Here is a 27,295-nt window from a genome sequence, read left to right on the forward strand (position 1 = left end):
CGGAAGGATGGAGTAAGGAAGAGCGTGCTCCTATTGGCCAGTTAAAAGGTGGAGGGAATGAGCGCAAATTCCCATTGGCCGGGAAATAAAGGAACGGCGAGGCGTTCCGTTCGGGGCTTTGCGCCTTCTGAAGGGGAAGGTTTTTCTCTCGGCCGCCTCGCCTGGACCGCAAAAGGGCTGCTCGTCGCCGGGTTTTCGTCGTCCGGCCCTGCTCGTGCACGCGCTTGGCGGGAAGGGGGGAGGGAAACGAGCAGGGCTCGCATGCTTCCATTGGTCGGGCCGCGCACGTGCTCGCGGTGGGCGGGCTTGAACTCTGCGCGAGCCTCCATTGGCCTCGGGTTGCGCGCCCCCGCACGGAGCGCGCTCCTTCCCTCAGCTGTGGGAGGGGTGGGCGCCTGGCTCGCGCCCCGGCGAGCGCATGCCCAGTGCGGATGGGGCAGGCGGCGATGGTGGAGCTAGGCTGATGGCGGCGCAGGAGGCGCTGCGCTGAGGACGCTCCGGGAGCCCGTCCCCATCCCGGCCGCCGCCGCCTCGCCATGGGCAACGAGGCCAGCCTGGAGGGCGGTGGTGCCGAGGGGCAGCTGCCCCCCGGCCCCGCCGCCGGCCCCTCCACGACGCCCGGGGCTGCCAAGCCGCCTTCAGCACCAGGCAGCGGAGGACAGCTCCCTCCGGGCAGGGCTCCAGCCGCCGCACCGGGCCCCGCGCAGCCGCACGGACCCTCCGCCAGGTGGGAAGCGCAGACCGGCTGAGCCGGGCAGGAGGGGAGGGGTCGCTCGAGGGCAACTTGGTCTGTCAGGGCCGAGGAGGAGGAGGAGCAGGGCTGGAGGGAGTGGGGATTAAGGGCGAAGTGCAACTGGGGAACCCTCTGCTGCGGGGTGCCAGGTGGGGCTGGGCATGAGCTGGAAGTGCGAGAGAGGAATGGGGCAGCAGAGGGCAAGGCTCAGCCTCTGGAGACGGCCGAGAGAAATGGGAGAAAAAGATCGGGTGCAACCCGGAGGGGTCGCCAGCTCTTGTGAGGGAAGGCTCTGGACATGAGTCCTCTGTCAGAATGAGTGGATGTGGAGAAACAGAAAGATGGTTGGGCCTGAGTGGTAGCTTTGCCATGTGTGCATTATGTTAAGGGAAGCCCCTTGTTTTCAGAGGCACTCTTTCAATCCCAGAGAGTCAAGGCTCCCTAGAACATATTGATACCTCTTATTTCAGAACGCTGCATACTGATACCTCTTATTTTGGGAATGCTGATCTCTGACCAAGCTCTGTGATATAGTTTTGGTGGTGTCTGAAGTGGAGGAAAGGCTGTGTTGGGTGCCATTTGAGACTCATCTTTTATAGGCGAGTATGTAGGATTCTGCACATATTTGATGCAGCGAATGAGATCCATCTAGCTGGATGGTGCTGCAAAAGGCATCGGATGGAGGACCAGATGGCACATGGGCACATACATGCATAGGATGCAGACACTTCCACAGAGTGCCGTAGTGCAGGCTAGTATCAGGGAGAGGGGAGCAGAGAAACATGAATGGGATGTTGATTACACAGAGGATGGGGAAAGTGACATGCAAAACAGAAGATCATGGTTTGTGGGTAAAGAACTAAGCAAGCACCCTTTTTCAATGTGTGTGTTGTCAAGACTTCTGGCTTAAGTCATCTACAACATCTATAAACAAACAGGTCGCCCTTCTCACACCTAGATCATCTTGGCCAGTTAAATTGCCCTCATGCTTGTTTATAATGATACAATTGATGGTGCTTAAGGCCATTATGTTGAGTACAGTTTATATACCCTGCATGTGGCTGTCCTAATTGCAGACTAATTGAAATATATATATAAAGAATAATAATAGTAGTTATGTAATCTCTACCTCAGTGTACAAAAATAATAGAACAAAAACATCAATGCTCTGTGTAGTTTCTCCTAAAAAGGAAAACAAAACGTGACAGGGTGAGGGTGGAGAGTAGTATAATGATTAGTTATCATGCAGCAGAACACTACATTTAGAAGAAATTTTAAAAAATAACATTTGCTACCAATAAATATAGAACTTTGGTGTTAGAAAGCAGATAAAAATAAAAAGTTAGAGAAAAAATGAGAGTAATCTTTTTAATGTTTTGTAGTAAGATATTGGATATATATGTGTGTATGTGCTAATAGGTACTGAGCCATTTTTGTTGAAAAGCTGAGTAGAATACACTAAGAAGTGTATCACCCTTGTTCATATGTTTAAAAAGGGTTTGCGCTGTTAAATGTTCCATTATTACAAGGAGAATGCAATAGTAGATTCTGGAAGAAATCAAATTGCTTGTTTTTCTGTATTAAGGCTATGTTGAAGCAGGAACCTTCTTTATCACCCTTTAATGCCAAAAGGTCCTGCCTGAACTTGGATTTTTCTTATCATTGGATTTTTGTCATGAGTTTGTAGAAGAAATCTATTAAACTATGCTGATTGATGTTCTGTATTGATCCCTTTACATTTTTTAAAGGCAACAATTATCCATCACCTATCTTCAAATTGGTATAGATATGTTTTAATAGTATCTTTAATCCTTAATCTCTTCTGAAAATGTACATAATCTGTTTGTAGAATTGTCATTTGTATGTAGAGGAAATGGTGTCGGAATTGTGATGTGGCAGTTCTTTCCCTCTTGCAGGGTAGCCTTTGCACATTACTCCTCAGCTGAGTTTAGGGGGGATGTAGGCAAAGCATTGGTGCATATGCAAGCTGTATATACAGGCATGAGAGTTAATGGGTGTTGAAATAATTAGGCAGAATGAACTTGTGTAAGATTTGGAAGAAGATTTGGAAGAAGCTAGCTGTTATGAAAAGGAAGAAGTGTGTTTATGTTGGGACCTGTAGCAGGATTATTTAGTTTCTGTGGCCTGGAAGGTTTCTTTAAGTCTGCAGTTCAGGCTCAATTATGCACCATAAAAGTGTTACTGATGGAGAGCTGAGTGTTTTGAAGCATCTGCGCATTGAGGCTTTTCCGTGACACTCCTGCCATGGTGTGTCGAAGAACAGAACTGGGAAGCTATCCAAGTACTAATACATCTGTGCAAACGTACTAGACACTCTTCCAAACCCAGACAATCAGCACAACCCTCTTCTCTCAAAACAAGCATCCTATCATATCCCTGTCACGACTAATGGATGCTTATTCTGTCAGCCTTATAGTCCTTTGCTTAGGGAATGCGCAGGAGTAATCACGAATATGGGCAGTTTCCAGGGTGGTAGCCATGTTAGTCTGTTGCAGCAAAAACAACAAAGGCTAAGGATGTTAATTAAAAGCACCTTATCCAATATTAGAAATTTCTCTGTGCAAAAAAAAGGTGTTTGGACCTGACTTCAGTTTTAGAAAGGTTGCTTTGCTTAATGAATAATAGAGCCTATTAGGTCAACTTACTGCACAGTATAATTAAGATTCCACATGTTTACTACCTATAAATGTTTCAGAAGCAGGTGAGCCAAATCCATATAAAACATAGGAATGGGAAAATATACTATTTCGGATTTATTAATGTTGGGTAATATCCCTGTGGATGGTATCAGTACCAGGCTAGGGCCATAGCTCAGTACTAGAGCACATGCTTTCCATGCCAAAGGTCCCAGGGCTTAATCCAATAAGGGCTGGGAATAAATCTTGTCTGAAAACCCAGAGAATCACTGGCAGCCAGTGTAGCCAATACTAGATAGAGCAGTAGTCTTACTAGGTGCAAGACAGATTCCTATATTACCTCCTATATTGCCAGGTGCATGATGCATCTTGGTGTACTGTCTGAAGTTTCACACTGGTCCTTGGGTTGAAATCCAGTGTGTATTTACTTGGAGGTACCGGTATTTACTTGGAGTTGCTTGGTCCCTGCTCCTGCCAACTTAGCTGTTTGAAAGCACGTCAAAGTGCAAGTAGATAAATAGGTACTGCTCTGGCGGGAAGGTAAACAGGGTTTCCATGCACTGCTCTGGTTCACCAGAAGCAGCTTAGTCATGCTGGCCACAAGAACCGGAAGCTGTACGCCGGCTCCCTCGGCCAATAAAGCAAGATGAGCGCCTCAACCCCAGAGTCGGCCACGACTGGACCTAATGGTCAGGGGTCCCTTTACCTTTAAGCACCATGATTGAACTCAGTAGGACTTACTTCTGAGGAAACTTGCATAGGATTGCACCATAAAGCTTTCAGTTAGGTTCTTTGTGAGTTCCGAATTGTACTAATTCTCCCCTTCCAAATATTCAATACGTTTAGAACCATGGATTCAGCTATATCTGTTTCCCTTTTGATAGGACTATAGACCAAGATCTTCTGAACGATTCTCAAATTCGACATCTTAACAAGATATAGCAGCAGTTAATGTGGGGCAAAATGTAGCCACATGTAAATATTTATTTATTATTAATCTCCTCCCATGCATGTCTCAAGGTGATGTACAAAATAAAATCAGGGAGCAAGCTATCACATACAGTATAAGCCTTTAAAGGTCTTACTGACTTTCTTTTAACTCAAGTGCTTTCCAGGTGTTTCCTTTATCTTTTTAGCTGCCTTTACTTTATCTAAAAGGCACCTTGAGTCCCAGTCAGGGAAAAATGTGGAGCCTAAATAAATATATAATAATACTTTTTATCAGTGAAGCTTTCGAAATATATATATTTCCCCACTCTCAGTATACAATGTGAAAAGACACAACACAAAAGGAAAAGGGTTGAGGAGGGAAGAATGAAAAGAGGCAAACTCAGGCACCAAATTCTTACTATCACAAGGTTATTATAATAATCAACTTGAATGCAAACAGGATGCTCATGGTTCAAAAACAGGCCTTGGCATGCCTCTGATAATAGTCTGGTGACCCAAGTTTCTTAGAAGTGGCTGTAATGCATAACTGGAAGTTGTTTGACCTTACAGGGTGAGGCCTTTACCTTCTGGAAGCTGCAGACTTCTTGTCACTCCTGGTGTAGCAGCTAAGGCTGTTTGTATATCTATCTATCCATCTATCCAAACACACACACACACACACACACACACACACACACACACACTTGAGATCTTGATACCACCAGGTCCATTAGCTTCATCAATTGTTTCATAATAGGCTAAACATGTCTTTCCCCTGCCTCTTGGCAATGACACTCCCCAGCTTGAGCTGGTGCCATGGAATGGGGGCGTGAGGGCAGATGGCTGGAGGAAGAGAAACACAGAATTCATTGGGCTGAGAGGGAGGGGTTTGAGGAAAGGATGAATTGAGGTGGCTGCAAGAGAGATGGAAGTTAAGAACAGTAGGAGCCAAAGGAGGAGTGGGAATGGGAGAAGAGCTGAGTAACAAGCTCCTGTTACAAGCTCCCGGGAATAGGCGGGGAAAGGAGCCAAGGAGTCAGAGGAGACTGATGGGATTGTGTGGTGCCTATTTAATATTTTGATTTGAATAAACCAGGTTGGTTGCAAATGTCTAGTTAGTATCTAATTCAGAGTCAAAAATAGTTGATTCATATCACTTCACAATGAAATGGATACAGCACATGTTTGGGTCATAGTCTTGCATGTTTCTGAAATCTCAGTTATAGATCACTTGTAAGACATACAACTGCACTTTATGTATAAAACTCAAGTGTGTCACTGGGATTAAAATGCATTTTCCAGTTTCTTAATGCGTTTTACTGTTAAGCTGTCTTTTCCCACATGATCAAACCTATCATCTCAGTAGCGTTCAGCAGTAATCTTTAACCAAATGCTTTTCTGCCCTCTTTCTTTTTTAGGCATTAGTTTTTATTGAACTTTTCACTATAAAAATACAACTAATAACAGCAACAAAAGTGCAGATAAAACAAAGAAATAAACCGTCAAATATAAAAAACCTAAACCCTCTTACTTTTTATAGGTAGCAGGGGAGAAGTGCAGTGTAAAATGTTAGATGAACATGGGAAGTCTTGTTGAAATCCCTGCTTACCAGGGTTAATGCATGACATTTGATCATTCACTAACTATCTCTTACTGTACCTAACATAACAAACTAGTGGAAACCCCAGTACTTTCTTGGTGGAAAAACAGAAATGTAATGGATAAATTGGAACATACTTATTTTGAAATGCAGGTATAAAATATACAAGGCTGTGATGATGATGATAAAACTTTAATTAACAAGCATAAACTGCATATCATGTGTTTAAAGCACCTCTTAGTGAAAACAGCCCTATAAGGTGGGTTGATAGAATTAGCTTCATATAAAATGATGAGTTACCAGTTTGTGAATATGTTTTTATAAACTTTTGAAACAGTTTTTTTGGGGAAAGTATTTGGAAGATGGTTGGAAGAGGGACGTCGTGGAAGAAGGAATTTGGAATATTATAGAGGACTCATTCAACTTTGTGTACTGCAATTTTAGTCTTAATAGCTAAAACAGCGAAGAGAAAGCAGATAACTTACTAAGCGATGCTGGACACAATTCAGCCATACATGTGCATTTAAAGGCACATTGGTTTTAATGACAGGAAAATATTAAAAGCTGGGTAAAAGACTTATGAATGAAGTGCTTTGTGTCAAGAGTGTTGCATTACCAATAAGAAATGTGAATTTACCGGTACATAACCCAATAATCTTTGTAACTTTTTGAAGGCTAATAATTTCATTTTCTTTATGGCTAGTGACTTTGTAGAATATGTGTGTTTTTAAAATGCCAATTATGGTTATATTTGACAAACTGTCTGGTAAAGAAGAGATTGGAGGGAGACATAGGGTAAAATTCAACCTCACACTATGTTGAACGTTCCATCTGTGCAAGCATTTTGGCTTGCCAGATGGAATAGTCACCCTTCCCTTGAGTGTTGTTCTGTAGATTCTCCTGAACCTCCCATAGCCAATTGTGGGGCGTGTGCTGGGGATGGGGGTGGGGGGAGGGAGTCATGTTGTGCAAGCAGAAGCCCCTCGACAGGGTTTCTCCTGACTGAGTTCATTAGTTAAGTTCTGCCCAGCATCTTTAAGCTGCTGTTTTCAAGTGCCAAATCAGCGTTATTGAGATCTGAGATGTTTAAAACAATGCAGCTACATGCAGATCTTTTGGAAGATCATTTATGCTTTGAGAACCAGAGTTTAGGCATATTTGCGGAACAGATACTTAACAGGTATGTGTGAAGCATGATGCTTCAGGCATCCATGCTAATACCTAGACCGAAACTGGCAGTAGTTGAAAATGGATGCCTGCTTCATCACAAACCTGGATCTGGCCCTTGTAGAATATGTGGTTTATGTGATACAGGATGCTTTTCACTGTTTGCCTCAGTGAGCTCCCTAAAAGTGGAGCTTATCTTTTGTTGTCGTTCCAGAGAGCCCCTTTATAACCTTAGGCAACCTCCCTCCAAACAGAAAGTGATTTTGCAACTTTGAGAGCTTGTACCATATATATCATATATCACAATGGGGGAGGAAATATGCATTGGATGTGGGTCCTTCCAGGTGTTGTAGACTGCAACTCCCATCAACCCTAGCCAGTTTGGTCTGTGGTCAGGGGTTATGGAAATTGTAGTCCACAGATTTCTGGAGGGAACTCTTCTCTAGAGAACCACTCCTGGTGACTTTCCTGGAAAGGGACAGCTTGGTTACTGTGACACATATCTAGACTACTGCAGGGTACTCTGTATGGGGTTTTTCTTATTTCTGATCCAGAGGTTGCAGCTGGTGCAGTAGCGCTCCTTATCAGGCACATAACATACCAATGTTGAGGTTGCCTATTAGCTATCAGGCCAGCTTTATGTTACTTACATATAAAACCCTAAACAACTCTGGGTCAAGTTTCCTGAAATACCAAGTTCCCCTCCCTTGCCCTATAAGGGCAGTAAGATAAGCAAATGGAACCCGATTAGCCTTGCTGCTGCCCAGTAATTATTACCTTGTGGTAACATGAAGACAAGCTTTTTCATTGATTGTACCTGGTCTGTGGAGCTCTCCCTGTTGAAATTTGAGAGGCCCCCATCTGTATTGGCACCACTTTACACAGGCATTTTTCACTTGGTGTGGGTCTAGATCTCCTGTTTTTACTGTTGTATTGCTTTTTGATGCTAGTTACAGATTTTAATTGGTTTTGTATATTTTGCTTTCATGTTTTGTGAACTGCTTAGAAGCCAATTTGGACACTGAGCAGTATACAGGCCAATAATGAATAATAAAAGTGGGTTTTGTTCCTCCTTCCATGGACACAGTGAATGACGTGACCATTTTGGAGCCATCTTCCCTTTGCACATCAAGCCAACACTTTCTCTTTCACACCTTAATATCTAAGGCCATTTAATTCTCTTTACATGGCAGAGTATTTTGCCATATTTGTGCCATGGTTTGGAGCAGCAAATTGGAGCACCTCATTGACTACAGTACTCTGTACTGTATGTCTATTGTGGATTTACAAACACACATTCAGCTTCACGTTTTACAGGGTCTGCTGATCCAAATACCATTGCATATGCAGCAACATTCTTAATGTGTAAACTCTCAGTGCCTTTCCTGGAAAACTGCTTTCTCTTGTTTTTTCCTGAGCATTCTGCTGCCAGCTCCATTCCCTTTCACATCACTAAGATTGCAAACCCTCTGGACAGGGGCCATGTCACTTCTGTGTTCTGTGTGGTAGCACTAAATAAATGTAAAATAGTTGCTGCAGCAGCACTACTTCAGTAGCAGGCAGAAATAGGGGTGGTTGCAGAAAGTACGAGGTGGCAGTAGAAGAATCAGTCAGGTCCAGATGGCTGACCAGATTAAAACGAATTTGCAATTAATCTATGATCAAGTAATGAATCAGGTAATTGCACAGATTAGTCGATTAATGTTGTTAGTCCAAGGAAACACAATAATTGCTGCTCATCTTCCTATTAGTTGTGTTATCTTCATTTTCTTCAAATCCTAGGCGCTGACATTCTTTTCACTTTAGAAATGAATTGGGTGTTGCCATGCATGGTTCCTGTCTTCCTTCTTTTCTAAAGGCTTGTTTTTCCTTCCACTTCATGATACCATTGTGTCGCTTGCATTAATCAGGGCCTTCTTGAAGGATTACATTGGGCCCTTGTAGCAGGAGAAGACAAGCTTTGATAAAGTTTGTGACAGTGTTTTAAATACGGCTCTTTAGAAACTTGCTTGATGTGCAGGTTGAGCACAGCTCTGAACAGTTTACACTGACTCAAAGAAGTAGCTTCTTGGGCCATTTGTTGTACAATTCATTTCCCAGTCTATAACTTCAAAGTCCACCTGGAGATTCAAGCCCTCCACCTGCAGGCAGGCAAACCTGCAGACTCCAGGTCAGCCCTGGAGGTCTGGCAACCCTATTACTAGTACAGTGGTACCTTGGGTTGCAAACGCTTCGGGTTACAAACTCTGCTAACCCGGAAGTAGTACCTCGAGTTAAGAACGTTGCCCGAGGATGAGAACAGAAATCGCGCAGTCGTGGCAGCGCAGCGGCACCAGGAGTACCCATTAGCAAAAGCGCACCTCAGGTTAAGAACGGTTTTGGGTTAAGAACGGACCTCTGGAACGAATTAAGTTTGTAACCCAAGGTACCACTGTACACAAGTGTGAACTCAACAGCAAAATGTTGCAGTGTATTTGCAGTCCCTAATGAGTGTTCTTGTTCAGGGCTTCACCTAATCTGAGAAGAAAAGGATTGTTCTACCATTATTTGGAGCTGCCAAGGTGAGGTGGTGCTAAATTTATAGCACTAAAGAGATCCAGTGTGGGTCTACTATTTATTTTATTATTTACTGAACGACCAGGTTTGGGCAGGGGCACACTGCAGTGTGGGAAAATATGCCATTTTCCCTATCCTGAAACCTTGTCTAATTCCATTGTTAGCATGTTTGTTTGCTGTTTTATTCCCTATAATTTATACACCGCTTGATTGTTTTTTAAAAAACCCTCAAAGTGGTTTACAAACAAATAAAACAAAGAAAAAATTACAACCCTACTTTAAAACATACAGTACAAAAGTTAAAAAAAAAGGAATAAAATTACTCCAAATTTCTAAGCCTCTGGGTAGGCTTGTCTAAACAAGAATGTTTTTAGCATATGTTTTGTCTCCTTTAGTATAGACATAATGACTTTATGTATTATTTAAAAATTCTTATTTAGCAGAATTATATTTAGAGTACAACAAATGTGATGGTTTAAAGAAGCCATTGGGCTAGAAGGCTTTAGTTTTGAGCTCTTTGGTGTGTATGTAAAACATACGGCTTCCCCCAAAGAATCCTGGGAACTATAGTACACCTCCGCAGAGCTACAATTCTGCTTAAGAAACTACACACCCCAGGATTATTGGAGGGACGCCATGCAGTTGAGGTTCTCTCACTGTCCACTTTCCCTTGGAAGGCCTTGCCTTCTATGTCCTTGCATATTCCATTTCTTGTGTGGAGTCCATAACCTTCTTTGACCAGTGTCTGTTGAGTGTTTGTGTTTCACCAAACCGATCAACTGCCTGCAAGATAATACACACATGTATTAAAACTAGAGTTGATGTGATAAATGACCATCTTAATCTAGTTTGAGCTTCTTGTCCTAAGGGACCAACGTGTAAATGGTGCATGGATTTTCTAGCTGTGGGTATTTCTTTTAATTGAGGTTTTAAAGACTGATTTTCTTATTGTGGTGTCAGCAACCCTGAGCCCTTTGGGGGTAGTCAGGTTAAAAAAGAAGAAGCAGAGGAGGGCTCAGAAACATAGGTTGTGTGTCAAGTAACAATTGATCATAGGAGTGAACAACGCAAGATGTTGGAGCATTGCCCTGCTTCTACTGGAGTCTGCAGTTCCTCTGGTTCTTACCAGGGATGTAATGGCCATGGAGACTTTGGGGATGTTGTACACCTTCATGAGCGCTAGTTGTTATTTGGGAGGAGCAACAGCTGCTGTAGAAAATTGGCACTTTAGAAGGATTTTTAATGTGCAGCTATCAAGCCCTGCTACAATTGTCCAGCTTCTCCATCTTGAGGCACATTCGGTTTTGTAGTGCAAATGCACATCCCTTACAACAGCCCCAGCAAGCATAGCCAATGACCAGGGATGATGGGACTTGTAGTTCAGCAGCATCCAGAGGGCCAAATGTTCCCCACACCTGCCCTACAACAGCTGCTATTTCTCCTTCTCCTCCCACCATGTTTTTTGCTATCCTATTTATATAAAAAGCATTTATAAACCACTTAATTTTTAAAGAATCTCTAAGCTACTCTGTTTTCACAGTCAGGTTACTCTAATTCTTACAGAAAACTGCCAGAGGGCATTGATAATTAATCTGTGAGTGCATCTAAAAATTACTCTAGAAAAGAAGGCTCATGAGCTTGAATCTGACTTTTACTAGGGCTTTATTTATGGAGACGTAGCAAATTATTCACATAGGGCAGAACAGCATGAGCCTGGTAATTTGTGTAGAAAGCAAAATATGGACCCTTTTGCGAGCACAGCCTTCTGTTTGAAATGGGTCTTCCTGGGTGTAGTTCCACATGTGAGAGCTCTTTGAGAAGTTTTTCCCACCCTGCTGTAGTGGTGACAATATAGGAAGGGGTGGAGGAGCCCCTGGAGCTGAAGGGCTGAAGTTCTGAAAAGGTGTTAGAAATTTAGGAGTTTATGTACTATGTATGTGAGCAACTAGTGGATGTAGATGTGACCTAGACTTTTTATGTTTTTAAGCTTCATCATATGAGGAGAAAATGGCTCACGCCATAATTGTTGTGCACTGCAATAATAGTCCTGCTACAATAACATGGTGCATGAAATTTTACTCTCAAAATACACATGGCAGAAATCACAGAATTCTATGAGCCAAAAATTGGAGAGAAAAATTAGCTGTATTCTAGTTATGTGCTCTACTTTGCACAGCAGCCATAATCTGCGGCTACTGCAAGCTGACGCGGTTTTTTAAAATGTACTGCTACTCTTTATTCTCTGAGAAAGGCAGCATAGCTGTCAATTGTTGTCAGTCATTACGTGGCATTTTGCTATATTGGTAGTAGTTTACTTGTACCCTTTGAAAGATGTCTATGTTTAATGTAGACTAGTAAGAAATACGTAATGGGGGGGAATGAAGCATTATTTAACTCTTTCCTGAGTTACATTCTGCACTAGAATGTTTTTGTTTTGTGCTTTTGCTCTCATTAAAAGAGGATTACTATTTTTAAACGACATTAGTAAAACAATTCTGTTCTAGAGATCTGCAAATATTTGTCTGGCTCATTCAAACTAACATCAGCCAGTGCACCCTGGACTACAGTTCTGCAGCCTCCCATCTTGTCAACACCAGAGTGCTCTTCCTGTCCCCAGGCATCATGTGCAGTTTTTTATAGCCCAGATCTTTCTGCTTAGATCTCAATCTCATTTTCTCATCTCCTTGCCTCCATAGATTCCTTCTTCTCCACGCACCATACTTCTGCATTCACCATCCGCAGTTCTTTATAGTTTCCTGTTGTTTTTTTCAGGCCACTGACTACTGTGTCCTACTTTCCTCAAACATCAGGATTCTCAGCTCCCTTCACATTTGGCTCTCTGCTCCTTTGTTTCCCTGCTTTCCTTGTTCTCCTCAATATGTAACACTCCAGTGTTGCTTCTTCCTGCCAGCAGCATAGAGAGAGCTTCTCCTCTACTTTCCAACTTTGTTAGAGTGTTTTTCTCCTTTTCTTTCTCAGTAACTCATTTCCTTAGCTCCCTATCTCCCCTGTGGTTGATTTCCTCAGGCCCTAAGGCAAGTGAGAAAGACAGTACTGGATCAGACCAAAGGCCTGTTTGGTGCAGCATCCTTTTTTTCTTGATGGCCAGTCAGATGCCTGATCATTTGGATGGCCCTTTCTTACAGCTTTTCTAAATCCACAATACCTCTTCTGAGATGTAACCAGAATTTACATAGTAATCCAAATGTGGAATACTGATATTCGTCAACACTCATCCTTCACCTCTTTCTCAGCCCTCTGCCTGCCTCGTCTTCTGCACACAGCTGTTCCCTAACATGACAACAGCTCTGCTAGTGACGGGGTTGGGGGCAGCGGCTTGTGTGCACACCTGACCGTTTCCCAGCTATCCATCCAGATGCAGAGTAGTTAGATGGGTGGTTTCCATAAAACAGGAAGTACAATATTATTAATACCATGTACTTCAAACTATTGATGCCCAAACTTCTCCAGGTCTTCCTTCAGACAGGTATTTGAATCTTTGGCATGATCAGCAACAATTATGGGTGACAGTGGTCTCCAAAGAATAGCAGTGCAGCAGCAGCCAGACCAGAGTAAGAGCAAATCAGCTGCAGTCTTTTCTCTGGGAGCTTGCAGACTCACCTGCACACACACCCTTGTTGAATTTCACTAAGCCAAGGTTTGATTTAGTGTTGTATATGAACTGAGGGCTTATCCACACTTCCTCTTGTCCCGCTGCTTCTCCCCCGCCTGGTGGAGGGGGGAACCGCTCTTTAACACCCAGTCTGAGATTTTCCTGGATTGCCATTTGTTCCAATCTGTTGCTAAAGAGGGTTTTTTGCCCCCTTGGAAAGGAGTGGGGCAAGGGGGACACCGCTCAGACCCGTGCTTTCTAGGCATGGCACAAGCGGAAGTACGGACGAGCTCTGAGTCAGTGTATCCCTCCATGAATACTGCTGATGTGAAAAACAAGATGAAGAGGGGCATTCCATAAGTGGGTTAGAAACAGGCATGAACAGATTTAGTTGTGGAGCAGGTTCTATCAGCATTACAAAGGAATGGGATTGCCAGGCTTTTTGTTCTCCTTACAAGAATGGAGATTCTGACAAAACGTAGGAAGAACTTTCTGATGGTAAGAGCTGGTTGACAGTTGAACACCTTGGAAGGTGGTGGACTCTCCTTTAAAGAATGGTTGGGTGGCCATCTGTCAGGGCTTCTTTAACTGTGATTCCTGCATTCAGGTAGTTAGCCGTGTCGGTCTGACACAGTCGAAATATATTAAAAAAAATTAAAATTGTCCAGTAGCACCTTAGAGACCAACTAAGTTTGTTCTTGGTATAAGCTTTCACGTGCATGCACACTTCTTCAGATAGGGTCTGATGACTTCTGTTTCAGTGTATCTGAAGAAGTGTGCATGCACACAAAAGCTTATACCAAGAACAAACTTATTTGGTCTCTAAGGTGCTACTGGACAATTTTTTATTTTTTAAAATATATTTCAACTGTGATTCCTGCAGTGCAGGGGCTTGAACTAGATGATTCTTGAGGCCCCTTCCAGCTCTGTAGTTCTGCATTGCTTTGCCTTAGAAGCCTAGCAGGTATGGCTCTCACCACTACTGTACACCACTTGCGGCATATGACTAAACACACTACATTTTTGCCTGTCATGTTGTCTGGAAAGGCTCAGGAGCCCTGGCCTCTGCTGGTCACTACTGCTAACTCTAACCCTTGTCTTTGTGCATGTTGAATGGCTGCCTGGTGGCCTGCGGAGAGACATGAAGACAGTGATAAATAATAGATAGCAGCTGCAATGGATAGTGCCTGTAACTAAGTGATCATTAGGGTTTTTTGGGGGGGAAGTGGCTGATAAAGTGATGCGGGCATTGGGAAGTTTTGTAGATGCTCTTCTATTCCACAGCTCCACCCCCCACTAGCTCCTTGGCAAATATACCAATTTGGCGAGATTGCATTCTGTTTGTGTTGTGTCATGTGCCTTGGCTAGCATGTTACACTGGCAGCAGGGCAAAAGTAACCTCTAAGCAAACATCAGACTACACCTAAGCACACCTTAGCAGCTTCAATCACAGCAAGGTCATTAATCCCCAATGAATTTCCAGTCACATTTGCACAGTGTTGTAACCACATCAGAAAGGGACAGCATGCATGAACTGTTTGGTTTCCTGAACTCCGACACCACCCAGAAACACACGTGCACTCATACTCATCTGTGCATCCATGGCAGCTGCCTCAAATGTACACATCTGGTTTAAATATGAAGTGAATGCAACTTAAGTTTTCTAATTGGATTGAAGCTGGTTCAAGAAAAAAAAAACCCACACACATCAAGCAACAGTATTTCTCAAGAAATTACAGGATCAATCTGGCTAGCATTGTGTGTACGCAGCTTGAAAAAGTAGAAGTGGGAGTGCACCGGTGCAGAGTAAGTGGTAATGTGTACACCTCCTTAGCTTCACTCTTCTCTGCCATGCCTCCCAACTCTGTATATCATTGCACCTTCTGCTGACACTGTCATGACCTCACAGCAGCTACATTAGCATGAAATAACCCTGGCACGGCCATAGTGCAATGCCAGCCAGCATGAATTGACTAGGCTTGCTTACCTTCTGTACAAAGGGGCAACCCAATTCTCTTCCAGTGGACATAACGTATGATACGATTGCACTGTTAAAATAACTGCATACTGCCCAAAGTCTTGTCACCTTAATCTCTCTCTCTCAAGGCAGTACCAACCCTTTGAGCAGAACAAGAGTGCTCCCAGCTTACCATCTTCCCTTAAACACAGTTCATTTTGGAAGGCTCAGATGGTTCATTTATTGACTTCAAGAGCCACCTTAGGAGTTAGTGGAAAAGAACTTGGGCATTCGTCCAAAACTCAGCGAGTACTTCACCTGTGTTTGTAATATGTCTTTGACTCTTTATTAATAATTGATAGGGAACTTCACTCTTAATTGGCTGCAATATTAATAATTCCTTTGTTAAGAATTTTAAGTGTTCATGTATCTGTTTTAAAGGAATTCTACTTATTCCTTTGGTCTCCATTTTGTGCATGACAGTATATATCAAATACACTTAAAGTTTTAAAAAGATTAATCATTGCAGTTTTCTTTGTTCATTAATTTCCATGACACATAGTGTCAAGAACTTCACCTTACTTTGCTGAAGAAAATAGGCTTCTGGAGTATGGATAAAATAGTGAAATTAATCTGATATACTTTGTTTTGTCCTGGGCTTATTAATTGCTCTTTATTCTTTTAGGCATTTCCTAAGTTCATCGTTCATTAGATATTTCAGCAGTTCTTTACTTATACTATTGTACTATTTCCCTCACCATGGTCTGTTTAAGTTGATTTTGGTTTTTGATAAATTGACATTTGCTTTTTGTTAGCCTTTCTGTGTGTGTGGTGGGGAGAGAACACAAACACCACCACCAAGTTTGCTCTTGTGGTTGTATGAGAGCAATCCATAAGTCCTTCCCGCCCCCCCAAAAAGCTGACTTTTCCTTCGATGTGCACTGAGATGGTGTGAATATGAGGCCCTTCCATGTTTTACACTGAAGTACCCATAAACAGCTCTTGAGGGTTCTGGTGATGGGACAGGATGAATCATGCTCTTGGTTTTTTAAAAAAGGAGGGGAAGGTTTTATTTGATTTTTATAATAATAATAATAATAATAATAATAATAATAATAATAATATGCATCTCTTCTGATATTTTTTTTAAACCTGGCATGTGACTCAGTATCAGATACGTTGAGTTAAATATTACTGTCCTCTGTAAACAATGAAGCATGGGTAAAATATTTGCCTCCTTGCGAAATAAGCATTAGAAATATGACACAATAGAGAATTAGTTTGATGCTGTGAGCCAGGGACTGGCAGAACTTCAGATCTGTTGGGACCTTTCTCCTAGCTTAAGAAGATGCCAAATTGTATCTTGCCAGGACCAGTCACTCAGCCCACCGAAATGTTTTTTTCATTCCCATTTTATGCCCTCTAACTATTTAAATGCTGCAATTTCCCCAGTTGATGAATATTTATACCAATCAAACAACAAACATGTGCTTCAATCCATCAAGAGTTATCAGCACATACAAGCAGCCTTTTCCACACATTGCTGCTGGGGATGTACATCTGGATATGCAATCACCCTTGCATTGCAAGACTCAGACAAACTATTTGGATTGTCTGGATATATCTTTGGATGCAGTGTTTGTATGCACCTGTCTGGTTGTCCATAACTTCAGCAGGATTAGAACCATGAAGGCTTGCTTCCAATTTTATGGAAAAATAATGATCCACCCAGTGATAACTAGCGATGGCTGGGCATTTTACCTGCAACTAAATGCTTCTGTAAGGATTCTTGCATGGAAGGTAAACAGAAATTGTTTGAGAGGAGGAAACCCACACTTCGTTCTTTCTTGAAACTGATTTCAAGCAAATGCCTTAATGCTGCTTGATGTAAACTGTATGCAAAGAGTTACGCTATTTATTAGATGTGTTGTGTATTATTTCCTAAGAGAGTAGAATATTATTATAGATTTAATAAATAATATGTAGTTAAGTATACCAGCCTACGCTGTAAATTACTATAAATGCTATATTTACTTGTGAATCAGCACGTTTCAAGACAGTGCCTTTAGAAACTACCTGAAAAGGGGGAATATATTATTTGACGATCTTTTATGGCACAGGTAATTTTGGACATCTTACTGGAAATGCATGGATACTACAAAAAAAATGCAACTTTGTGTCCCCTCCTTCTCTCTGCCCAGCAGGTCAGGGGAGTAGTTTGGAGTAAACAAACCAGCTGGCATGACTAATGATCCAGAAGTTTTGGTACTACAGTAGCTTAGCAGCAAAGCACTTGTTTTTCATGCAGAAGGTCCACACTCTAACAAACTGAGCTATCCAGTCTGAGCTGCTATCAATGGCCAAGCTTCAGTTTCTGGCATCTCCAGGGAAGATTGAATAAGATCCTGTTTAAAATTCTGGAGTAAAACTGCTGCCAGTAAGTGTAAAACTAAGTTAGATGGGCCACTGGTCTTACTTTTTATAAGGCAGCTTCCTATGTAGTCTGACCCTTCTCTTCTCACATGGATGTGCTTTGAAAAGGAGACTGCTTGATGTGTCGAAGTTTCTTCAGAAGCCAGCACTGGACCAAAGACAACCATATTTCATTTTGAGCTGGGATAGGAATCACAAGTGCTCTGTCAAGCATTGCTCATATGCTTATCAAAACGTGAGCACGTTTGTGGACAATGAGTGTTCTGCAAGCAGCAGCCAGTAGAGTAGAGTGGAGATGGGGAAACGTGAGGAGCCATGGCATCACATCCTGTGTTTTTGTTTGACAAATTATGAGAGGAGGTAGAGATGCAGGGCTGCTGTTTTCAGTTGCAGCCATGTAACTCCAGTAAAATGAAGCTGTAGGCTTACGTTGCATTAATTTTAATTAGTCCCTCAGTCTTCTAGGACAGTCTCTACTATCGTCGGGAAAACCTAGTTTGGTGTTCTCCTTATACTTCAGTGAATTCAGTTTTATGTTGATTTTTAAGGTCTTGACAGCACAATTCTATATATGTTGACTAGAAATAAGTCCAAATGAGTTCAATGGAAATTACTTCCAGGTAAGTGAGTGCAGCATTGCAGCCTGAATTATTTAAATCTCAGTCCCAAACATTTTCACAGGCAAATTTGTTTAAAGTTCCAGAGCACGTTTCCTGCTATGCTGTTGAAATGTTATGGGTTGTGACATTGTGCTGCCGTATAGATTAGTACACCCTTTGCTTAACACTTATTTTGTTGTGTAGCCAGTCCTGAAATCAAGTGATTAGTAATTAACTAATATATTCTTTCCTATTTCTGCTTCCATATTTTTTGTGCATATTTTTATGCCCGTGACTAGATACATATAATTAAGGCTGGAAGAAATCCCAGATACCTAATCATCCAGGCACCTAGAAACTTAATATTGGTGCTTTAAGAGTTTGAAATATTTTTATGCCTTGTTATTAGATAGTAATCCTGCCGGGTTGGATTGTTGTGAATTTATGTTCCTCGTAAAGTGCTTAGTTCATGATAAGCACTCTTGATAATAAGTTATCAATGATGACGATTCCTAGAAATGTGATGAAGTGTTTTTTAAATATGTCGTGTTTATTCCCACAAATTCTTTGAAGAGTCCAGGCTTGTCCTATTGACCTCAGTATGTCTGGTGAGCTCCACTAGAGCTCTTGCAAGCTCACTTTGAATTACCTTGTGCATTATCCAAAATCTTCAGAAAACATTTGGAAGCTCTCACATAATTTCTCCGAGTCTTCTAAGGGCATGGAAGAATGTCTTTGTAGTCCTCAAACATCTCTCCATCAATCTTCCCAAACCACTCACTAACCTACTGCAATAGCAGCAGTGGTGGCGTGCCTGGGGAGAGGAGTCAGTTTCTTCCCTTTTCTGTTGCTCTAACATGGTGGGTAGCAGTGTGCTGGTGCCAAATCCCAGGGGATCATGGGAGATGTAGTTCTCCCATGGGCCTTTGCAGTTGCAGTGGAGCAGCATAAAAGGAGGGAGGGAAAGGAGGAAATAGTCTCCGCTCCCCATGCACCATCGCCCTGCCCCTATCACTGCTTGAAAGGTGAATGCAGCAGATGGAAGGAGGAGTGCATTTGGGAGAGTGGAGGCCAGTTGGGCGGGCTTCCAGGGACCACAAGGACTGGCAGAGATGTGCGTGAATCTCTTCTTCAGCTTGGATTTTAATCCTAGCCGGATGATAATGTCTAGGGTAGTAAAGTTTGCCTCTCCTTTGAGGTGTTTGTTTGTTTTAACAAGGCCTCAGAGGTTTATTTTTGAGCCAGAGGTCAGAGAACTTTGCTGACACCCCAATATATTGAGTCCTAAAAGTTGGCTTATGGAAGAACAGAGATCCTCTTTTGCAATCCTCTTGTGTTCTTTTATCCCCTGCTTTGAGCCATACCTTCCTGCTAGAGCATTCCCATGAAGCTCAGCTTCGTTGACCTTGTCACTTCTGGCTTATATTGCAACTATTACTTCTGGGCAGTCTTCAGAGAGCTTCCCCTCAGAGCTGTTGTTCCATTTTGCTTCCCTTTCATGCTCTGCTGTGTTCAGAACATCTGGGTGTGATGAGGTCCCTTTGAAACTTGGTTTCCACACAAAACATTTCCCCATTTTTATATAATAAAACTGATTTTAAATCAGTGTAACCCCTTGAGATAATACAGTTCGTGCCAATTCACAGTTTATGCCAATACTGAAATGCTTATGGAAATGCAGTTTTGGCGCACTCTTGAATTAAGTGTGGTGGATCTATAGTAGCTGGTGTGATATAATTAAATCTGAAAAATACCCTTGTTGAGAAGAAGCACTACATTACCTTCTTAATGATAGTTGGCAAACTGAAGATAAGTAATCAAGACTTTAAAGTGCTTCTCTACAGTGTATTAGAACCATTCAGTGGTTGCATGAACACTGATAATAAGAACATAATTTAATCCAAATTCCAGTTTAATACCTAAAATATATAAGGGTTAGATAGGCCAAACTGGAGGAAGCATTAATGTTTAAGGTGGAGCATGGAAGTGTTCCCCTACTAACTGTGTGACTCTTAAATGGCTAGAGGGAAACATGTTTTCAAAAATTATTATTTCAAAGTGCAATTCAGTACACATTTGGGGTGTAATCCCTCCTTGAATTTAGTAAACATACATAAATTGTAACTTTGAATTTCTTGCAAGTGATGGGCAAATTTTTATTTTGAGTTCATTAATTTATGTTGCATTTTTTGTTCAGATTTGAATGTTAATGTGCTTTTGATAATAAATAAAGCATATTACTTTAATCTTACCAATAATTTCATATACTTCTATCATGTCCTTCCCTTTGCTTATATTTTTCAGAGCTAAAACGTTTCCTCACATAAAAGTTATGCCAGCCCCCAGATCATATTGGTTGTAATATGCAGGGTCATGTTTCTTTCACACATTTTTATGGACATGCACATGATGCCATCTCCCAATCACTGACATCTTCTATTGCCCACCTCGTTCTTCTGTCTTTACTCAGACCCCAGAAAGCCTGACTTTTTCTAGAAGAACAGAGCAATAGGGTCATCTCCACAAGTATAGATGCCTTTGGTGTGCCTCTTCTGTCTTTTAAAAAGGGCAGGGTTTTGATTTGGAAAGTGGAATGTAGGAAAGTACTGTACTTGTTAAATTCTGTACTTGTTAAATTGCTTTTTGAACTGGTTTAGAAGCACAAGTCTGTATAGACACTTCTCATTAAAATCCTCCATTATTCAGGACCAGCCCTTCTATTAGGCAAACTGAAATTCTTGTCTAAGGCAAGTGATTTATTACACTTTATCAGGTGTTTTTTTTTAAATGAAAGAGATATAGTTCTATAGCAACATAACCCAGTAGTTCTATAACTATACTACAGTAATATTGTAGCATTATGCAATTATAGTGCTGTTCCTCTCTTATAGACATAAAAATATTTTAGTGATAATTAAGGATCAATTAAAATAGCAAAAATAGTGCCTTAAAATGGCACCTGCTACAAGTGTTATAATGAATATGTTCAGAGCTGTGATAGATTCACTTTGAAAGTGGCTAGAGAGAAGCTTTTCTCCCTCTGTCAAAATGCTAGAAACAGGCGATCCAATTAAGCTGAAAGTACTTCTTGACTTGCATAGTTAAAACCATGGAATTTTCTATCACAAAATTAAACAATAGCCATCAACTTGGAGAGTTTAAAAGGAGTTTAGACAAATTTATGGAGGATAAGGCTGTTGCTGATCATAATGCCTGTATACTATCTCCAGTATCAGAGACAATATGTCTCTGAATATCAGTGGCTGGGGATCGCAGTCAGTACGTTTCCAAGCACAATTCAAAGTGTTGATGCTGACCTTTAAAGCCCTAAATGGCCTTGGTCCTGTATACCTGAAGGAGCATCTCCACCCCCATTGTTCAATCCGGACACTGAGGTCCAGCGCCGAGGGCCTTCTGGTGGTTCCCTCACTGCGAGAAGCAAAGCTACAGGGAATCAGGCAGAGGGCCTTCTCAGTAGTGACCATTTTATAACATAATAAAACAGAGGGTTATTGTATGTTCTAACATCTTTTGCACAAGCATATACATACACCACACAAACAATTTTAAAAGATAACTTGTCATTTTCATCAACAGTTCCTTATTATTATTATTATTATTATTATTATTAGTTTATTTATATATCTTACTGGGCTGACCCAGCCACTTTGGGCTGTTCCCAACAAAAAGTAGTAAAAACACAACACAGCATCACACACTAAAAACTTCCCTGAATAGGACTGCCTTCAGATGTCTTTTAAAAATCACATAGCTGTATGTTTGACATCTGCTGGGAGGGAGTTCCATAGGGCAGGAGCCACTACCCAAAAGGCCCTCTGCCTCTACCCCACCACTGAGCCTTTCTGGTAAGTGGCAGTCTTTGTGAACGATCCTTCAGATTATCGGGGAAGTCATGAGGCTGCCTTTTCTTACGTTTCTTACAATGTGTAATTCTGCTGTGAGAGTCACAAGGAATTGTATGGTCGGAACAGCATGCATGCATTAAAGCAATCTACTTGAACAGTATGAAACAGTGTCATTGATGTATTCTAAAGATTTATAGTGCTTATTAAACATTCATGAAGACTTTGGCCTTGTCAATGCCAAATCTGTGCTAGGAGCAAATAAGATATTTGTGCCTTTGGACACAAACCACTGCATATCTGTGGGTTGGATAAGGTGATATTCCTACGTTGATAATAGCTTCCCTACAGAAAAACAAGTTATACTGCAGGAACATGCAACATGGACAGTAGCTTGTTTTACCGTTAGTATGCCTGGCAGGAATCCATAGGCAGTGGCAACTTCCTGTACAAATGGTGGACAAAGGTGGTGTGTGTGTGTCACTGTGGTATTTTTGCAAAGTTTTATTTTGATTTCTCTGTAGGTATCTTCAAATATGCTGAGTAGCCATGTGGTTTTGCTCCTTTCCTTACTTGTCCTCTAGCCATGGATAAGAGAGAGCACCCAGGCATAAGTCGTTGGATACATCACATTTGGGATTGGCTCGATATTAACTTGACTCAGAGAAGATCAAGCCTGATTCAAACGTTACAGTTGCAATGGTGGCTGATGTTCCTGTAGTTGGTTCACGTATCATTTGGGCAGCATATGAGTTGTCCAGATAACACATTGCTCCTATCCTGCTTCCTCTTGATCAAAACCACTAATGCTTACATGGGAAACACCCACATTATCTTGTCAAACCATACTCAGATGCTACCAGTGCAATGGGGACCTGACTAGAGGGAAATGGCAGGTGACTCAGATGCAACTTGAGCTGTATCAAAATTCAAAGTATATTTAAATGAAAGAATGATTGAGCCTGAGGATGGGTAAATGGGTTTCAGCTAAGAGAGTCACCTTCCCTTGTGGCCATCACACTCTTATGATGGGATTATGGAAAGTATGTTCAAAACCAGTCGCAACAAAATATTGTTTGGCAGACACATATTACTGCATTATTTATTTCTGTTTTTGATGTAGTTCTAGTTACACAGGAATTCAAAAAAGTATTTGGGACAAAGCCAACACATTTGATCTACAGGACTGAGCACTGGATGAATAGTGCAGCGTTTACTGTCAGTGTATGATAGGGAGTTTATAAATATTACTCAGACATGAGAGAATATGAAATTGCAATATAATATCCTGGTGAACCTCAGAAGGTTAAATTCCCAAAAGACCAGGACTATGTTTGATCCTGCCCTAGAAACTGGGAAGAGGATGGGTGAATTTAGATATTTTGGTTTGGAATATTCCTTAATAAGGAAAGCCGGAATGAATGACAATATATATATATACATGCTTGTGTGCTAAAGAAGAGATGTTCTTACAGTCGGCTGACCTATTTTTAAGTTAGAATAGAGAACAAGCAGCAGCTCTTGAAGTCTATTTTAAACACCTTTCCATTTTTGGCAAAATAGAAAAACTGCTGAGAAAAACTATGAGTTCCTTTGCTTGCATGAAGACTTGAGAGTGGTATTGCAAATGACCACACTGCCTTCTCCAGTAGTGGGAATATATCCAGTTGGAACTGAGTATGCCTAATTTCTGTTGGTTCTAATTTTTGTTTATTTTTATTTGTATAAAAATGTATGCCTCACCCTCCAAGTCCATACGCAATGCTCACTTGACATATAGCCCCACCCCTTTCAGATTATAGCCTTTGGGGAAAAGAAAGGACACGTTTTTAGCTGTTTTGACTTTAAATACAATTGAATCTTGTATTTACAACTTGTTAGATTGCATCTTGAAGAAATATCCATGTCTTGTGGTTTTAAGAAATTGGTGGAGGTAAAGATGGCAATCATTTTCTCTAAACATCTATTTACACTTATTTTCTTGCCTTTAACTTTGAATCTCGGGGATTCTCAAATGCATTTCAAAGTATATCCTGAGGAAATTGTCAAGGCAGTTTTGCCTATTATCTTACCTCAATGCTCTGCAACCTGGTTGACATCTGCATTTAATGTGTTTCAGCACACCAAGAAGACCAGATCAATCGGACCCCTCCTTTGGACAGAGAGCAGCTTCCCCATCCCCAAAACCGCCTGCTCAGACCAGCGAAAGCACAAGAGAGATGAGGAGCCATGGGCAGACCCCCCAACAGGCTGATGGGCCAAGGAGGACACTCCAAGTGGACAGCAGGAGCCAGAGAACAGGGCGTTCACCGTCTGTGTCACCGGATCGAGGCAGCACCCCTACCTCACCTTATTCTGTCCCACAAATTGCACCCCTTCCTAGCAGCACACTCTGTCCTATATGCAAGACAACAGAACTCACCTCCTCTCCCAACCAGCCAAACTTCAACACCTGTACACAGTGTCACAACAAGGTCTGCAACCAATGTGGATTCAACCCCAACCCTCACCTGACTGAGGTAATACATAAACTGAACATTTTGATCAAGTTATGGGGCATCATTACTTGATTTCTGTTAATATGTCATAACTCAGGTGAGGGCCTCCTTGCACTGTGTGATATGAAAACGGGAGTTTGGAATTCAACTTTTGCGGATAGTTATTGAGATCTGAAACACTGAGTGATGTGTGTATGTGATGAAGGTGGGATGAGAATGGTTTAGAGGACTGGGGAACTATAGTGCTTGGAGTAATGCCATGTCATTAAATAGAGAATAGGTGCATATGCAATTTTGTTGAGAGCTTGGTTGTGTACCTTGCTAAACTGCAACTAACTTTTCTAAATAAATTCTGTCAACCAACGCATTTTAGCTCCTTCATCTGATACTATTCTTGAATTTCTTTTTAAGTTTTCTTACAGTGAATCTTTTTCTACCTTTTGCAATAAGAATAAAAGAAAGAGTGAAAGTATGAAAGGGAAGGGAGAAAAAGTGATAGTTTTGCTTCAGTCAACAAGCTTGTTACTAGCTGAAGTTAAAGATAGCTAAAGATTGCTAACACTTACATTAAGTCTGATATACTCAGATTTTTTTGTGTGAATGGGGCTCAGGTAGCTTTGAGGCTTGATGGTTGTGAAATTCAGGAGCACCAGAAGGGAATCTTTCCATTGGCTGTTGAGTAGAATAGGGAATAAAACTAAGCATCTGAAGAGCTCAGATATTATGGTTGTCCAGATTTGGTCCTCTCATGTGACATTTTTAGAGAGTGGTTTTAAATGATGCTTTATTGTGAAATAAATCTGGAGTTGTTACTTATTCATCGTGAGGGAGCCATAGATCCTTTCTGAGGTTATCTCTTCTGCTGCAGTGATATCACATTTTCCTAGCATTCATTCTGCAATATTTGGTACTGGGGAAAATCGGTTACAATCTCTTGTGTTGACAAACCTCCCCCGAAATAACTTTGATTTTCTCCTTGTTAGGTATGTGGCAGTCAAAAGACTTGTCTTCAGCCTGCAAACAGGCTAACCAGCTGTAGCAGCTCCCAAATAATTCTTGCCCACATTCCCTGGACACCAGTCCTTTGATTTGTATGAAAAATACATCAGGGTTGCATAACCAGACTTTGGGCCAAGCTAGACAGTATGTGAACGACATGATTGTAATTCATGTTCCTTAATTCTAACCCCTTAAATTTGATAAGATTAAGTCAGGGTACTCTTAAACTGGGGTACTTCTTACTCTTCTATACTTTAAAACCAATTAAGTATTTCTCTTTGTTCAGGTCTCTAGCGCCTGAATGTGTGGGATAGGATATAGGGTTGGTGAGAGTGCCCTTTAATTTTCTAGTCTGGGGAGGTTCTCCTCTGACTCTTATCATCATAATTATTAAATCAATGTCGTGCTTTTGTTATTAAATGGTTTTGCTTGCTGATTGATATATGGTATCTTATTGTACTCTGTTGCTTGTACTACTTTAATACGCTGCTCACTGCTTGGCAGTGCTTTTCAATTTGCATTGAAAAGCAGCATATAAATAAACTGCATCATCATTTTTATGTTATTATTTTGCTAAATAGTGTGATAGGAGAGAGGCCACAAGTATTCAAACTATGGCATGCAGGAAGTTTGCGGGTAGTTAACCCCTTTGCTGCACTTCCAACAAATCTAGCATCTCCTGTGCCAAATAGCAGGTTTTTTTAAGGGTAGTGGGCTTTGACATGGGGAAGGAGGGACCCACCCTTCACATTGTCTTGATTGTCTCAGTGGCTGCTTTTTAATTAAAAAAGACCTAAATATATGAAGAGCAGTCACACAAACATAGGTGTATTTCCTTGATATATTATTGTGTGAAGCCCACAGAGCAAATCATTGCATTGCTTTGAATCCTTCAATAGGTGCAAGGGATAATAGAGTGGGCAGAGAATGTGAGGTAAGTTGATCGAGGCAGGGTGGAGTACGCCATTTTGTTAAACTGGTTCAGTATAGTTCGCCCCCACGCCCCACTGGTCTGAACATGAGTACGATAGCCCAGATAACAAGATTCTCTAGTTATACAAGTTCCTTATATAATGTTAACTCACTTGAGCATCTCTCAAGCAGGGAGATAACATAATACATTATCCTTCATCTCACAGCCTTTCATTTGTGATTTAAACTGGATGAATTATTTGTTGCAATGTTTTGCTATCTGCCCTTTTTCATTTCAAAATTATTTACATATAATTAAAGATGCATTACCCTAACCACTGTTACTGCTCAACCTCCATTTATTTCAATGGAGTTTGAAATTAATGGAGTTTGTACAGCAGCTGTGCTTGAATTATGTCCTGATTTTGTTAATGCATATTTGCCCGAGTACTTTATGTGAAATATATTTTGCGATGAATGTTCATTATGCTTTTCCATTTAGATAAATGAAACTGGCTTTTCTGAATAGTATTAAGCAGTATGGAAAGGTTGGGAATACACAAAAGGATCTATAAATTCAAATGACATACCGTACTTTTCCGTCTATAAGACACCCCCTGTTTAAGAAGCCCCCTATTTTGGGGGACTCTAAGAGAATGGGGGGAGATGGCACAGAGTTAAGCTCTTTTTGTGTGGAAGATAGCCCTGAGTTGTTGAGCTTTTTTTGTGGAGGGGGGTTGCTCACCAGCACGTCTCGCAAAATCCGCCTCCCGTCTGT

The 27,295-nt window shown here is 41.4% G+C and overlaps 1 protein-coding gene across 4 annotated transcripts in view; it reads left to right on the forward strand.

The window, feature by feature from the left end:
• Positions 1-424: 424 nt before the first annotated feature.
• The window catches only part of BSN (bassoon presynaptic cytomatrix protein), a 205,141-nt gene continuing 178,270 nt past the window's right edge, over positions 425-27,295 (forward strand). For all 4 annotated transcript variants that reach the window (XM_083488622.1, XM_083488621.1, XM_083488624.1 and 1 more), the window contains exons 1-2: positions 425-727; positions 24,228-24,627. In XM_083488622.1, the coding sequence (XP_083344748.1) occupies positions 537-727; positions 24,228-24,627 (591 nt within the window). In that variant the 5' untranslated portion in view covers positions 425-536. The remainder of the gene's footprint in view (positions 728-24,227; positions 24,628-27,295) is intronic.

The sequence above is a fragment of the Podarcis liolepis genome (genome assembly GCF_965112155.1).
Source record: "Podarcis liolepis genome assembly, chromosome: 2".
Lineage (NCBI taxonomy): Eukaryota > Metazoa > Chordata > Lepidosauria > Squamata > Lacertidae > Podarcis > Podarcis liolepis.